Consider the following 15,096-nt stretch of genomic DNA (forward strand, 5'->3'; position numbering starts at 1 on the left):
TATTGGAAGCTCATGAAAATCTAAGCTGTCAAACTGTCAAAAGCGAGCCAGCTTTCACTAATGTATTTCAAAACTGGCTAACTGCAGTGTACTGCTGCAAGAGAGAGACGGAGGGGAAAAAAGAGCAACTGAGAAAATTAAACCACTGCCAGGATATCGACTGGCACTTAGCAGGAGAAGAAAGCGAGAAAATGAAAAAATTTTATTGCTGCATTGTAAATTAGAGGGAAGCAAACAAATGCATTTTCAATATGAGAGAGGTAAATACAACGGGCAGACCATGATACCCTGAAGGACCTGATGGCAAACCAAAGCAATCACAATTATGGCTGTTTGTAATCAGCATAATGCATCTGGATGCCCCCACGCATCCAGCAGGGGGTGAGCGACACCTACAGGCTTCCGTTTTGATTGATAAGGCCGGACTCACAGTAACTGTGGCAACAGTTGCATTTCATGCATGATGACCAGGTCGATCTTTGTCCTTTAATAGTGTGCTAATGAGCGGACCCAGAGTCGGAGATGACAGACATGGATGAAGAAGAAGAAGAAGAATCATTAAGAATCGCTGGTGGACAGAAAATGACCATTCCTGCCGACTGAAATCATATTAATTCCACAAAGTGCTCACCCTTAGTGCATGTTGGTAGCCGAGGCCATCCGTCACACAGCTCCATTAACATTTTCCTGCTTAAAAATTTCCGCCACAGCTGTAGCAGCCCAAACCGCTGGAACACAGAGTTGGCCGGGCACCAGCCTGTGTGTGAGAAGCACAGAAGTAATATCACAGAAGCGATACCCGAGCTTTTAAAGAAGGGAGGAGCAGAGCAAATTAATTAGAGAAAGAAAGAAGAAACTACTTTGAATGCTACCATGACACACACACACACACACGCACACACACTATAGATTTTAATCCAAATTAAAGGCAAAAAGCAGCGTAATGTAGTGGCAGAAATCCTTGTCTATTCCCTTTGTAATTATCCTGTTCTATCCTGCATTAGTGTTGTAAATAATTATATACGGTGACTCCAATTTGGTTCAGTTTGTTATACAAAACACAAATATTCCGCAGCCATTAAACACACATTAAACTAGAGCCAGGTAATTACAGAGGTCTTCTCTGTGATCTTGAAGGAAAACAATGGCTTGTGTATCTGAATCTGCTGAAATATTTATTTGATTATGATATTTTCAGTCTGTCCAGCCTTCAGCATCTCAACAACGACATAACTTAGCATAAAAAGTATGAACATTTGTTCAATGGTCGATTATTTCTTTGTTGTAACAGAAAAAAAGAACAAGTTTCAGAATACATGTATCAACCAACAGCAGCTACGTAGTTGTAAGTGAATATGCTGTTGGAATTTCAATGATATTGAGGTTGTGGCTGACTGCAGCATTAGAAGCATTAGCCTTCTGGGGACAGACACTGCCACCCTCCCTCCACATCAAGTGACATCCAGCTGGGACATGATGCCTCTCAAACGGCAGCCTCGGATGCCGGTGGATACGGGAAGCATGAGGGACGATTCGCCACCAGGCTACATTGTCAAGTAGCTTAAATCATAAGCCACACGTGTTAAAGCCGCGGTGCTTCTTCAAGCTGTCATATTTTACTGGCGTGATTATTCAGACATGTATTGCATGTGTAATGTCAAATACTCCAGGGAGCTTGGCCACAGCTTGGATGCGAGTAGCTAGAAGAAATAGGTTGTACCAACCCTCTCTCCCACAAACTGTTTCTAGGAGACAAGAATTATTTTTCCAGCGATGTTCAGGTCCAGTATAATCAACGACCTTCTTTCTGAAATGAAGTACCGCATTCATGATCTGTATCTGAGTCCATTTGTAGTGCTCGAGTTAGTTTGATGTTGAGTAACCGCTCCTCATTTGTAAGGATGAAATGAACAACCTTGAGCTCTGTGCATGAGAGACACTTACGAGCTGAAAGTCACAGAAAGTCTTTGCCCATCACGAAACCAGAGAGAGGTAAAACAAAAATGGGTCGGCCAGTTTTCCATGAAACGAGTTTTTCTGTTTTAATATAGTCGCTTAGAAGCAAAATAATTTTGCCAACATGCTGCAAAACTCTTGTTTGAAGAGTTCTACAAAGTGCTCCACCCATAAACATTAAAAATAGTACCTGATTTAAATTTTGGGCGGTGTCCCCTTTGTCTGTTGGCTTCGGACTTCCAGCTGTTATAAGATTACTGTGACGTCCCGTTCAGTGCACTTGGGCTTGAGACGATCCGCTGCACATTTTAGATGCCCGAGTGCGTCAAAACTTCACTTTGGAGTGGAGGACTTGGTGGCAACTGTCATATAAATGCTGCCTTCTTGTTATTTATGAGCCATATAGTTGTGCAATTTATCTTGGATGTGATTGGTCAAAGTCTACAGTGAAGGAAACCTCCATTTCTCTTCAGATCCCTTTGTTTCCCAGGTGATGTTTGCAGCCACGGTCCAAGATCTACAGAATAAATGTGTCAGAGGAATCTTACATCTTCTAGATTGATCTGGTTCTGTGACTTTTCCCATCTGAAGTTTGAATCAGTTATCTGATATGTTGTGATACCTCTTAAAGCCACATGAGAATGCCCCTATAGCAACACAGTCCAGTGCAGTTATTATGCAAAACGCTAAATAATTAAAGTCATTTATTGACATCACTGTACTGATTCAATTATATCTATGAGCTTTCAGTCAACACATATACCTGTTGAAAAGAAAGGACCCTGTCCTATGATAGCTTTAAAAATATCCATGAAGGCAACAAGTTGTGTAAATGATACAAAATCAGGGATTGTACTGGCTTGAAATGGGCTGTTGGAGGGTACATGACAGTGAGCATTATCAGCCTATAGACAGTAAAAGCATTTGACTCATTTTGAGGAGGGGTGCTTAAAACATCGAGCATTACACGTCTTAGAAAATGACCAATACTATATTTAATCTTCCAGACACGTTTTTTAGCAAAAATCATAAAACACCCCTCAGCTTTATCCATGTCTGTTCATCATAGAAACCAAAAGAACTAGAAATGTGTTTGTTTTTTTTATCTGATTACTTGCATGTTATTCCATGTGCCCTTTAAACCTTGCGGCACTTCTACGGTGGAACATGAAAGTGAGGCTTCAAACAGAAGTTTACACAAAAGCATGTTCAGTCTGAAAACTTAAATGTCAGTGTTAAGGACAGAATGTGGATTTTTTTCATGCTTAACCTTTTTTCCAGGAAGAAAAAAAAATGCAGTGCCAGTCTGCCATCGTCTGCTCAGCAGGTAGTGTACAGAGTTAATGAATAGCTGCTGAATGTAATGAAGCATTTAGTGGCTGAATTGGCAGAAATAGTAGACAGAAACACACACACACACACACACACACACACACACACACACACACACACACACACACACACACACACACACACACACACACACCTAAACAGCAGGTGTCCAGAAACTTGATTCAAACTAAATGACAGAGAGAAAGTCCAGTTATTGCATTAATCTGCAGTGCAGTGAAGTCCACTGCACATCTTAAAAATGTCGATATGGAGTTGGCCTACGCATTACTGACTGTTCACGTCACTTGAAAGACATAGCATAAAGCATTTTAGCATTTTCTTACAGATTTGCAAAAACGAATTGGAATTCATGAGTTTATTCCCTTCATCACAGGACTGGCGCTTTGTCTGCATAAGCACCGTTTTGCAATGATGTAAAAGATTTTACATATAAATGGTGAGAGGTGTGTTTACAAATAGTTTTTCATTTTCACTGTTTCCACTGTTGTCCTTCACAGCCAAACAGGCCATTCTTAAGTTAGCGTGAAAGGAAATTTAATCCTGAAGAAAGCACCCGTCCGCCTACAGCGCTGCATGGACTAATAACCACTGATTTATTTTCCCTGTGCAGTTTTTCTGTCTCTCCTCTTGTGAATTAATGATGAACCTCAAACCATCAAATGCAAGTGATCAAAAGAGGACGCAGAACATTTAAGCCTTAAAATACTCGTGCGTGTGTTTATTAATGTGTGTATTATAGCCTCTGTTTGATGCCATGAAAGTTCATAGAGAATAAGATATGAAAACATTCAAATGCAAACAATTTTTATTTGATGTCATAATCATCATCATGTATGACAGATAGATGAAAGAAGCAATGCCACTGATGTTGATGTGTTTCTAATGCGTAACCACTGCATCAGCTGCTGTACTGACAGACTCAAGGTGCCTGTTTTTTTACTACAACATTAACAACACTCACTATTCACTTAATGTACAGAACTCACCTGCTTGCTGCTTCTACTGCACATTCACCTAATGTATATACTATATATATAATGTTCTTCCTCTACCCCCCCCATTTTTGCACATGTCGAGGAGCGTGTCAGGTTATACTTGTATAACTATGCATGTGACAAATAAAGAACCTTGAACGCACTGTGCACATGATCAGCACGATTTGAATTTATTGAGTTGATGTTGAAGGTTGTTTACAAAACTCTTCATAATGTTAGAACTGGATGACAATGCCTGGTGTAACCTGTGTGTTCATGATGTACGTGGTGTAAGTGCTATTGTTTTTTTTATATTTATGATTTTCATCCATGTCTCCTGAAGTATTACGTGTGGACAAGATAAAACCTGATCTCATTAGCTATGCCAGGTCAGAAATGAACATGGAGCAGTGTCTTTTTTTAAACGCCACATTTGTGCTCCAGTTTTCTATTTTCAGCCAGATCACAACAACAGTTGCCTCAAGGTGCTTACTCTCAGTTCTTTTAGCATGCACATATGGGATTTTGGGACAGGGATATACCATCATCTGTGAACAGATCAGTATCCTTCACTGCCTTCTAATCTACACTGGAGCAAATGTAAAAGGTAAAGTTCAAAGTGGTCCCACAAAGGAGCATGAGGAGCTGTAACCTCCAAGCTGGAAGGAGTGGCACAACATAAAAGGCATGTCTCCAGAATATTGCAGTCCTAGGAACAGCTAGGATACTGTGCAGAACCCTCAAACTCTCCGAAGCCTCCGAATTTGAGTACCCAGCTTGAGGGACAAACAGATACAAACCCCTGGGCACCATGAGGCTCAGTGAGGAAGAGGGAGGGCATCCATACTGTATCAAGTTCTTTGTCTTCAGCTGCCTGAAGATTCTTGGAGTATCCATGGAGTATCACGACGATGCCCCCCTGAGATGAGCTACTCCAAGAATCTCCAGGCAGCTGAAGACAAAGAGCAGCAGGAGGATGAACTATAATGAACTACCATGTAAGAACAAGCCCCTGTGTGGTATGTATGTAGTGGCTGACATGAAGAATTCCTACCTGTGGCTAGAAAAGGACAGCACAGCGGCTCTGATCACGATAGTACAAGAACACGCTCTGAGCACCAGATCCACGGACGATCTGATTTCCTCGTGTCAGCATTGTTCCCACATCATCATAATTAATGTTGTTCCAGGTTCAACATTGCAAGTGACCAATCACCTTCTTGTGACGTCATTCCTTTGCGACTTCGAAATACCCGCCTTCGATTATTTCGAAATACAAGTGAAGAAGCGAAAAACCGCCGCCTGTCCGCCGAATTTGAAGTCAATTTAGGATACTTTCCTTTAATAAACGGTAAGCATTATGCATATGTTCCTCACTTGGCTTGCTGTTTGTTTGCTAGCGATAGGCTACTTGACGACAGCATTAGCTAACCAGTGTTCTCTAGACCAGTGTTCCCCCAACTTTTTGGGTGTTTCGTGGCCCGGGGGTTGGGTCAGGCAAACACAACAGGACATAGGCATTTTGCGTACTGTCTGTCTGTGATTTTGCGCTTATGTAGCACTTACGTGGAGTTACATAAAGTACCGATGGATAATTACCAAAGTAATAAGCAATTTGGGCTAGTGTCAGAAGACTGAGAACGACTCTTAGAGCTCTGGTACACGAATGGCAGAGAAACCAGACAAACACAGTTATGTGGCTTTAAAAGTACTTTAGTGATGTTAAGCCTTGCAAAAGAAATTTGTAAACAACACAGTATTACAACAGGTTTTAACAGAATGTCAAGTATAAAAATTTCCCCCAAAGTAGCAAAAAAAAATAGAATTAAATAAAATTGTGCACAAGTAAAAGAATTAGTCTTTTTTAAGTCCAAATGGTACCGGTGGGGCCCATAGAATTCGTCTGACAAGGAGTGTGTGTGTGATTGTCTGTCCTACCGTACTACTTGTACAGTAGAGGATTGTAGTCCATCAATGTGCAAATGAGTGTGCGTGTACATGTATATCGTCTCCTAGGATCTTGGGTTGGCTCGCCATCCAGTGAACACTGGAACACTCTGGGTTCTGGAATCGCTGACCTGGTCTTTGGATTCGTCCCATATAAAAACCTGACCTATAAACAATGGCCAAATATATGTCACGTGCCCTTTAAGGATAACTCTCACAAATTAAACTAAAGTAGTGTCACAGTGCAGTAACTACTATTCAGATCAGCTATCATCAATTCAATCATCATCAGTTCAGTCATGTTGTACAACATTAAAATATCAAGTTTCAAAGGTCAAAGTATCAATATCCAAAATTTCACAGTATCAAGGTTCAATTATTTGTAACCTGCAGTAACATTAAAGATTATCTACAAGGTTTTAAACATTCAGGAATTATAGTCACCATATAATTCACTTTCATTGTAAACATTAATTACATCGATCAAAATAAACTCACTGTACATATATATCTAATCACAAATAAATAAGTATATTACCCCTTTTAAGAAATGGAATAATATGCAAATGCTTATCAGAAATTGAACAAAGTGCAAATAATCAATTTCAATAACACGTAAACACAAGGACTCAGTCCACAAATAGGAGTATTAAAATAGACGTGCTTAATCCCGCTTGTACCATAGGCCTACTAGTACAAGTGGAAATACACTAAAAATTACCACCAAGTGTTCAATACTGAGTATTGTAAAACAACCGATTGACATCAAAATTTAAACAGGAAGCAGGATAAAGTCTGCTTACAATTATCTCTCATAAAGTTATTTTTAGCTGCTTTAACCATTTACAGCTTTTCACATGTTAATGACTTAGTTAATGCTCTAACTAGCATAACAACAGTGCGTTTCAGAGACATCGAACAACTGTACCCACACTCCGCACATCACGTGTCTGATTAGCCACATTTAGCTTACCGCCGTCGAGTGGATGCTCAGCATTTACATGGAGCCACAGCTCAGTAAACCCTCCGGTTTCGCTCTGCCCTTGACAACAACAAGTGCAAATACATAATTTGTAAAAAATATCAGTTTAGATGGTATTTCTTTTAACTCGTTAGAGGTTAATTTCTCCAGCTTACCGATAACAAAAGTTTTAGTCCGTCTGCTCTGTTCGGCTGTAGAAGCAAGAGACTGAAAACTTGGGAGCTGGTACTAAGGAGGGACAAGAGCTGCCTAGAGCTTCACCGATTGGCTGACATGTGAGGAGTGGAGTAAAACAATAGGCTCTCATCAGAGCTCATCAACCCTCTGAGAAACTTAACCCTTGTTTGACCAGAGCATATCATATATAATCTGCATCCCTTCTATGTTTAAATAATTATTTTGATCTCATTTCACTTTCATTAACCGGGCCAGTAAGAACAGAACAATGAACATTAAATGTTTTAATTTTTCTTCTCTTTCTGTTTGAGATGATTTTAGGAACTGGGTTACACTTATCTTTTTCACTTCCGACCGCCAGTCAAATTTCGCGCTTTACGTCGACGTCACGTCTACGTCAAATGAAACCTAGCTATTGCAGTAGCTTCCCTGATCATTTTACAAACATAAGTGAAGAGAATCTGGACTAAAAGGCCTAGACTTATGGTGTGTGCTGAATCTATGAATCAAACTATCACCTGGAAACATAATTAACTGGTCCATAGCTGTGAAACTGGACATGAGTTCTTGATTCTATGGAGATTAACAGTAATCCAGAAATTTACAAATTTGTCCTGGTACATCGCGTAAATGTTGTCCCTGGGACATCGCGTAAATGTTGTCCCTGGGACATCGCGTAGATGTTGTCCCTGGGACATCGCGTAGATGTTGTCCCTGGGACATCGCGTAAATGTTGTCCCTGGGACATCGCGTAGATGTTGTCCCTGGGACATCGTGTAGATGTTGTCCCTGGGACATCGTGTAGATGTTGCCAGAGACATACCATATGAAAGTTTAGCTTCTTTTAGCCCCTGTTTGTTTTATATTATTTTATATATATATTTTTTTTTAATATTATATTTAATATTTACATTGTATTGCAAAAAACCCCAAAACAAGTTAAAATGAATTAATGAATATTGACTAATTAAACCTTCGTTATTTTTCCACCAGAAATGGACGATATAATTAGAAGAAGTGTTCTGAATGACGAAAAAAAAAGAACTGGAAAAGACACACAACTTTGTGTGCATGTGTCACAATGCCAGGAGGACCCATTCAGTGTTGTGTTAGAAAAATTGAACTCATTAACCCTTCATGGACATTATAAATGTTTAAATGTTGCCTCAGGTAAAGACAGGAAAAGAGACTATTACAAATTCAACTGCATCAGAGCTGGGAAAAAAAGTCGAAACAGCTACAGAGCAGTGGGCTGTAAGGCCTATGTTTCATTTAAAGTACTCAAATGTTGGAAAGACCACACAGTCATCGTGCAGCGTACATATGATAAGCATGATGGGCATGATCCTTCGGACCCAAAAGACGCACATTTCAACAATATTTCCAGTGATTTGAGGAGGAAGATTGAGGAACTGCTTTCCCTTGGAACTAAGCCAGCCATCATACTAACCGAATGTCATAAATGGGCCAAAGAACATGGACACAGAGATCTTCACAACAGAGAGCATTTTGTCACACCACGTGACATTGACAGTGTTAGAACCTGCATGATGAGGAAGAAGCACTTTAACTGTGGAGACAGTCAATGTGTACATACCTTACTTAATGGAAAACATCAAGAACATGTTCTCTTCTATCAACCATACACATCTGACCAAGAACTAATGATTGTTTTGCAGACACCTGTAATGAAATCAAACATGGAGAACTATGCAAAACAGTTAGTATTTGTTGACACCACGCACTGCGTTAACCAGTATTCATTTCCCTTATTCACACTTGTTGTAAGAGATGATCATGGGCATGGAGTCCCTGTGGCCTATGCTATTGTCAGCAACGAAAGTCAGAAAACCCTGGAAACTGTTCTTGGAATAGTTTGTGAGCATTTCCCAACTTCCCCGAGGTAAATAATACATTGACAGCTATTAATTTTGAAATAATTCCTTTTCAAAAAAGTTATAACATGCCAGAATCTAATGCTATAGCTGCAGCATGGGCTGCAAAAAACTTTCCTTTCCAGTTGTTAAAGTTATTCCTATAGGCTGTATGCAGTATTTTATACATCTACTTGTGAGTTGAAATGTTTAATTTGGCATTGAAGTGGTGCTTTGAGATAGCAAAAACATTTTCATACTGTTTAATCTCATTTAGTGTTTTCTTTTTTTCTGTAGAGCATTTATGGTTGACAAAGACTTTGCAGAAATAAATGCTTTGCAGAAGGTTTTTCCAGAGTCAGCTATCCTTCTATGCTGGTACCATGTCTTGCAGGTAAACCACATTGTTTTCTTTTCACGTTGTCTAAGATGCACCTGAAACACATTTTTACAACAGGGTCCTGTTGTTATGATTTGCCTCATTGTGATATTCACCTACTCAGGTTAATGAATATAAAGGGATAAAATGTTGAGTGACTTTGTCCATCCATTTAAGACCACAGTGCACTCATCTTCTGGTGGCTGCTTCCCAAAGCTCTTTTTGACATTTAAAAATATGTTTGCCTGGTTGATTTCTGTAATGCACAGGTCCTCTTGTCCAGTGAGTGACAAAGTTATTTTTGGACGTCAGCTTTCTTTTATGCTTTTTGTACAGCTGCTCCTCTGTCTCTCTCTCCAGATTAACTTTTTTCCTCTTACATTCACAGGCTGTTAATCGATGGCTTTCAAAATCAGAGTCCGGGGTCCATGGGCTTTCTAACACCCAAAAGAGAAATGAAATCATTTCTTTCTTTTGTAAGCTGAAAGCTTGCACATCTGTAAGTGTAATTTGTCTATTTCACATTTTGATTTCTTGATTACACTAAGAGCATAATAACTTTCAGTTGCTAAAAAAAAGTTACAGAGAGATACAAAATAGATTTTTGAAACAATTTCTAAAACTGGCTTCTTATCTTGCTTATCAAAACAAGTACTTAAGCTGTGCAGAACATCATTGTGTCACCCACTGTGCAGTAGAACTTGTGAGTGGGATTCTTTCACAGACAGATGCTGAAACCAAATATGCTTATAGGTTTAGTGTTCCTTCTTAGCCATTGTAAGGGAAGAAATAATTGCTTCTTAATACAAAAACACGACATATTATTAATAACTTAAAATTCTTAATGTTATTCAATAAAAGGAAAAGGGCTTCAATACATAATTTTTTTTTTCTTTTTTTTTTTTTTTTAAATGACATCAGAAACAGCAGTATGCGACATTACGTGATGGCAGAGCTTCAGTTCATCCTTTGTCATTTTTTTTTTTTTTTTTTTTTTTAATAAATAGGACAGGGGGAATGAATGAGAGAAAGAGGGGGAGAGAAAGAAAGAAAACCAAAGAGGAGAAGAGACGGTGAGAAGGGGGGGGAAGAGAGAGAAAAAAAAAAAGAACTCCTGGGTCACCTGTATGGAGAAAAAAAAAAAAAAAAAAAAAAAAAAAAAAAACAAACAGAGGAGACAGCAAACAACAAAGAGCAACATAATAATAGAGAAAACAAAGCACCATCACAATAAACTAGCTAGTCATAGATATCAATATTTACTAAATAATAAACGATATTGTGCAGCACGCAAGATAGACAGCGCACAGTGTGCTTTGAGGCAGCAGCCAAGAAAGCTTTAGTCCGTGTCTGTGAATACCCATGTGTGCATACCTGTGTGGATCAGCATGCTTGCATTCCAAAGGTTTCTCCATGTAATGATCTGCTAGGGAGTGTGGGGGGGCCACAGCCCCGTCCTCCAGGGTGTGAAGCGGGTATGGAGGAGATCAAAACTCCAGACATCCAGAGGCCCCCAGAACACAAGAGACCATGGAAGACCAACAGAGGGGCAGCCGCGCCACTGTCCCAGTAAGAGCTGAGGAGAGTCCCAGATGAGGGCTCGCCCAGCAGCCGCGGAGCAGAAGTCAGGGGGAGTTGCAGTGACGCGCCCGTGAGCTCCGCCGGCCCCCAGCTGCGCCTGAGTGACCGAGCCCTAGGCCGAGAGGCCGGGGGCACCCCACCTCCAAAGGGGCCCGAGCGAGCCCCAGGCCCCAGGCCCCGACAAGCGGCCGCCAAGGAGTGAGCCGGTGTGTACCCGGACGCCCACCCCCAGACACAAAGAACCACCAACACACCGACACCTGAGGGAGTCCGCCACCGGCAGGGGAAGTGGTGGTGGGTGGAGATAGGCCTCCAAACCTTGGAGGGCCTGAGGTGTCCCCAGAGAGGTGGCGTCTGATACCCAACCTGACATATAGACACAGACATACAGGCACACACAGACACAAACATCCATTCCCACCCTCATGCTCTCATATGCACTCACTCCACACTCAACCAACGTGGAGACAGACATAAAGAGACGCTGTACACACAATCACACTCCCCAAGCGTACTCTACAAACCGGGTCTAGGTACCCTTGCCCCTGGAGGGGGGAATTGCACCCAGACCCAGGTGGTGTTACCCTTTTCCCTGCGGTGGGGAGAGGCAGACCACCCTGACTCCGCAGCAGCAGGGAGGCCCCACACCCCAGACCGCAGTCGGACGGCCAACTCCTCCTACTAGCCCTCAGTACATAATATTAAAGATTTCAATAGGTCTGTTAAATGGATTGAAATATATTCTGTTGCATCCAATTCTCTTAGGAGGACGACTTTAAAGCCACATCAGCAGAGTTCTGCCAGACATTTAAGCAATACCCTTTGGTGTGCCAGTATTTTCAGAAGCACTGGGAAGGCATTGGCCACATGTGGTGTGACTACGGCCGTCGCTTCAGTCACGCTCGTTCTGAAACAAACAATGTGATTGAAAGGTATGATTTATTATTTTGACCTCATTCAATTGTATTGCTGAAAAAAAGATATTATGCTTTAATCCAAGAGGCTAAACTGAGTAGGTTCTTCATGTCATTGCCAGAACAGGTTTTAGGCAAATCCTTTAAATTCTAGCAGCGTTTTTTATGTTATCACAACAAAAAACAGAGTAGGTGGATTTGCCTAAATCAGCTAAACCGGCACAGAGCATTCCTTTATAAAAGACATGTGCAATAGGTATTCCAATTTTTAAAAAAATAATACAGTCTTGATTAAAACTTTAAATTCCTTCAATTACAGTTACTAATCATTTCAAATAACTGTTTTTCAGATTTTTCCACCGCCTGAAATACCAGTTTTTATCTGGCTACAAGAATAGGCGTCTGGATGATCTGATTGAAGTGCTCCTAGGGAAGGCCGACGACTACTTCTCAGTCATAAAAAGCCTGCAAGATGTGGGCCGCATGAAAAACAGGTTTGCTGACACCTTGTCTCAAGTTTCAGACTCTGCTTCAAGACTGATGGAAAGTGGTTGGGCTCTTAAAATTACAGTCAAGAACAGCCATGGAGTTAATGCATATCAAGTCCCATCTGAGTCAAGAGAAGACATGGTGTATGATGTCTGCCCTGTTGAGTCCTACTGCAACTGTACATATGGCTTACGAGGACTTCTTTGCAAGCATCTAGTGTTACTTGCAAAATTAGCAGAGGCTGACAATGACATCTATCCAAACATGGAAACAGACATTTCTACCTTGGCAAGAATTGCAGTGAAAGAAAGGCATTACTTTGTACACTGTGAGGACTTGAAAGTGATAAAAATGCCAAGTTTGTTTGGAAATCTGTGTTTTTTTGCATCGGCTGAAACACTTCAGTGCACTTGTTGTACGTTCTCTCACTATAACACATGTGCTTGCCTGAAGGTGGCTTGTAGCCATTTTAAACAAATGAAAAACTATCTGAAAAGTCCTCTATCAACTTTGAATGACACTCCTGTAGTTGAAAGCACAGACAAAAAATGCACAGAAGATGCGGTTGGAAAACTAAATGCTGTTTTAGACACAGTTAAACAGTGGGCATTCATTCCAGAGGGTATTACTGCAATGATAGATGAACTGCATACAAATGTCTTAAAAACAAAACAAGTAGGCAAAAGTATATGCCAGTACGAAATAAAGACGACAGATAATGCACGCAAAATTAGGCCATTGTATTCTAGCAAGAAACGTTCGGCCAGCATCGACATTCCAACAGTCTGTGAAAATGAATGTGAACAGTCGATAACCACTGAAAGAGAGACATCCTCTGGAGAAAATGAAAACCTTTTGGAATACAAAACAAAAAAGAGAAGAGTTAAAGCTAAGTATATGCACAAGTAGACTTTTGTGTGACATTTCAAAGGGACTGCATCCATTACTTCTGTTTATTGAAACCTAAAGCTGAATAGCTGTCTTAACTTTCTGCCAAGGAACAGATGAAAAGAAATTGTTTGCTCTCTCAAGCAGTTGTTATTTATGTGTGTTATTCATTACTTTGGCTTGGTTGCTGTTTTTGATACAAATTCATCTGTGCCCATTGTAATATTTTCACATGTTACTATTTTTATATTGCTATGCATTATAAATAAAGGATTACTTATTACTATTAAAGGTCTGCATTTGCAATTGTTGGTATTATTTATAAAATATGCGCTCTTAAGTTTTTTGCTCCATAAAACGATACCTGTCACTTTTTGGACATGGTAAATGGCCTGCATTTGTATAGCGCTTTTCTAGTCCATAGGACCCCAAAGCGCTTTACACTACATTCAGTCATTCACCCATTCACACACTGGCGATAGCAAGCTACACTGTAGCCACAGCTGCCCTGGGGCGCACTGACAGAGGCGAGGCTGCCGGACACAGGCGCCACCGGGCCCTCTGACCACCACCAGCTGATACAGACAGAGTATCAGCTGTTGAGAATCCTGGCTCATACAAAATAGAAGTAAAAGGTTTCAACATCCAGCCTTTTTATGATTAAATACAAAGTGTAATAACAGAGTTATTGGGGTGTGATTTTGTTAATAGTTAGTCTTAAGTATAAGTTTAATAGTAATGAGTAAGAAAATATAGCCAGAATAATGGAATGAGACTAACACCTGACCTCACACTGAGATTTGGTATGAAGTGGCATGTTTGTGCTAATGCTGACATTGGGGCTCAGAGTTCCTCTGTGTGTATATATTTGTGAACGTTAACTTGGCTAATGTCCAAGGGTTTGACTGCTTTCCTGTTGGATTGTATCACACAGAACAGGGATAAGAGCACCAGTGGCCGTGCACACCCTCATCTCTCTCCTTCACCCGATCATTAGTGTTGGAAACCGGCATTAGCTCAGAGTAGATTAGACTTCAGTATAGTGCAAGTGATTTGATTTTATGATTATTTGATTCAGTTTTTTCTGTGTTCAAGCTCAATTACTTTAATAAAATATGTTGAATTAAAACAAATAAACAAACAAATAAACTGTGGACATTACCCTTTTAAACCTTTCTGAAACAAGACAGGTAAAAACCAGTGTATAAAAGTTTACATAGGTATAAATAGCTCTAACACTTTACTCCAGCCTGGCGTCCACACATGTGGACATCACATTTTGGGTTATTTAGACCAAAATACTAAATCTTGATCAACAAGTGCCTGATATACAGTTACGAGGACATTATACTGCAACTGTTCTATCGAAATTTCAAATTAATGTCCTCATATGTGGCTCTCATTTGTCTCAGAAACAAAAATTAGGTAAAAAAACAAAACCTGGTAATTCTTTCTTTTTACATTCATCGGGTTCCAATCGGCCCAAATATCAAAGAGAAATTAAAAATGCATGCCATGGAAGATTTCGGGTCTTAGGGGGTTAAAATGACCAGACCCCTCCGGCCTGTTTTCCAGGCCACTA

The 15,096-nt window shown here is 40.3% G+C and overlaps 1 protein-coding gene and 1 long non-coding RNA gene across 2 annotated transcripts; one reads left to right on the forward strand and one right to left on the reverse strand.

Moving 5' to 3' along the window:
- Positions 1 to 5,847: 5,847 nt before the first annotated feature.
- Positions 5,848 to 7,708, reverse strand: LOC146668862 (uncharacterized). The gene is made up of 3 exons (XR_014912014.1): positions 7,368 to 7,708; positions 7,204 to 7,272; positions 5,848 to 6,396 (listed from the first exon to the last, which is right to left on the reverse strand). It is a non-coding gene; the product is annotated as an uncharacterized LOC146668862 (long non-coding RNA).
- A 626-nt stretch (positions 7,709 to 8,334) lies between these two features.
- On the forward strand, positions 8,335 to 13,805 carry LOC146668863 (uncharacterized). Its single transcript, XM_085408113.1, has 5 exons — positions 8,335 to 9,292; positions 9,561 to 9,657; positions 10,031 to 10,141; positions 11,989 to 12,155; positions 12,488 to 13,805. The coding sequence occupies exons 1-5, from the start codon at positions 8,385 to 8,387 to the stop codon at positions 13,533 to 13,535; spliced, it is 2,331 nt and encodes a 776-aa protein (XP_085264239.1). The 5' UTR covers positions 8,335 to 8,384; the 3' UTR covers positions 13,536 to 13,805.
- The last annotated feature ends 1,291 nt before the right edge of the window (positions 13,806 to 15,096 follow it).

Source organism: Rhamphochromis longiceps, linkage group LG6 (assembly GCF_057381845.1).
Source record: "Rhamphochromis longiceps isolate RC_006_pf linkage group LG6, R_longiceps_female_GT1.1, whole genome shotgun sequence".
NCBI classification, from domain to species: domain Eukaryota; kingdom Metazoa; phylum Chordata; class Actinopteri; order Cichliformes; family Cichlidae; genus Rhamphochromis; species Rhamphochromis longiceps.

Bases quoted from the DNA above. Each gene is read 5' to 3' on its own strand.
- LOC146668863 (XM_085408113.1), top strand. From the start codon at position 8,385: ATGGACGATATAATTAGAAGAAGTGTTCTGAATGACGAAAAAAAAAGA. The intron at 9,658-10,030 runs GTAAACCACATT...TTACATTCACAG, and splicing joins GCTGGTACCATGTCTTGCAG to GCTGTTAATCGATGGCTTTC. The intron at 10,142-11,988 runs GTAAGTGTAATT...CAATTCTCTTAG, and splicing joins AGCTGAAAGCTTGCACATCT to GAGGACGACTTTAAAGCCAC.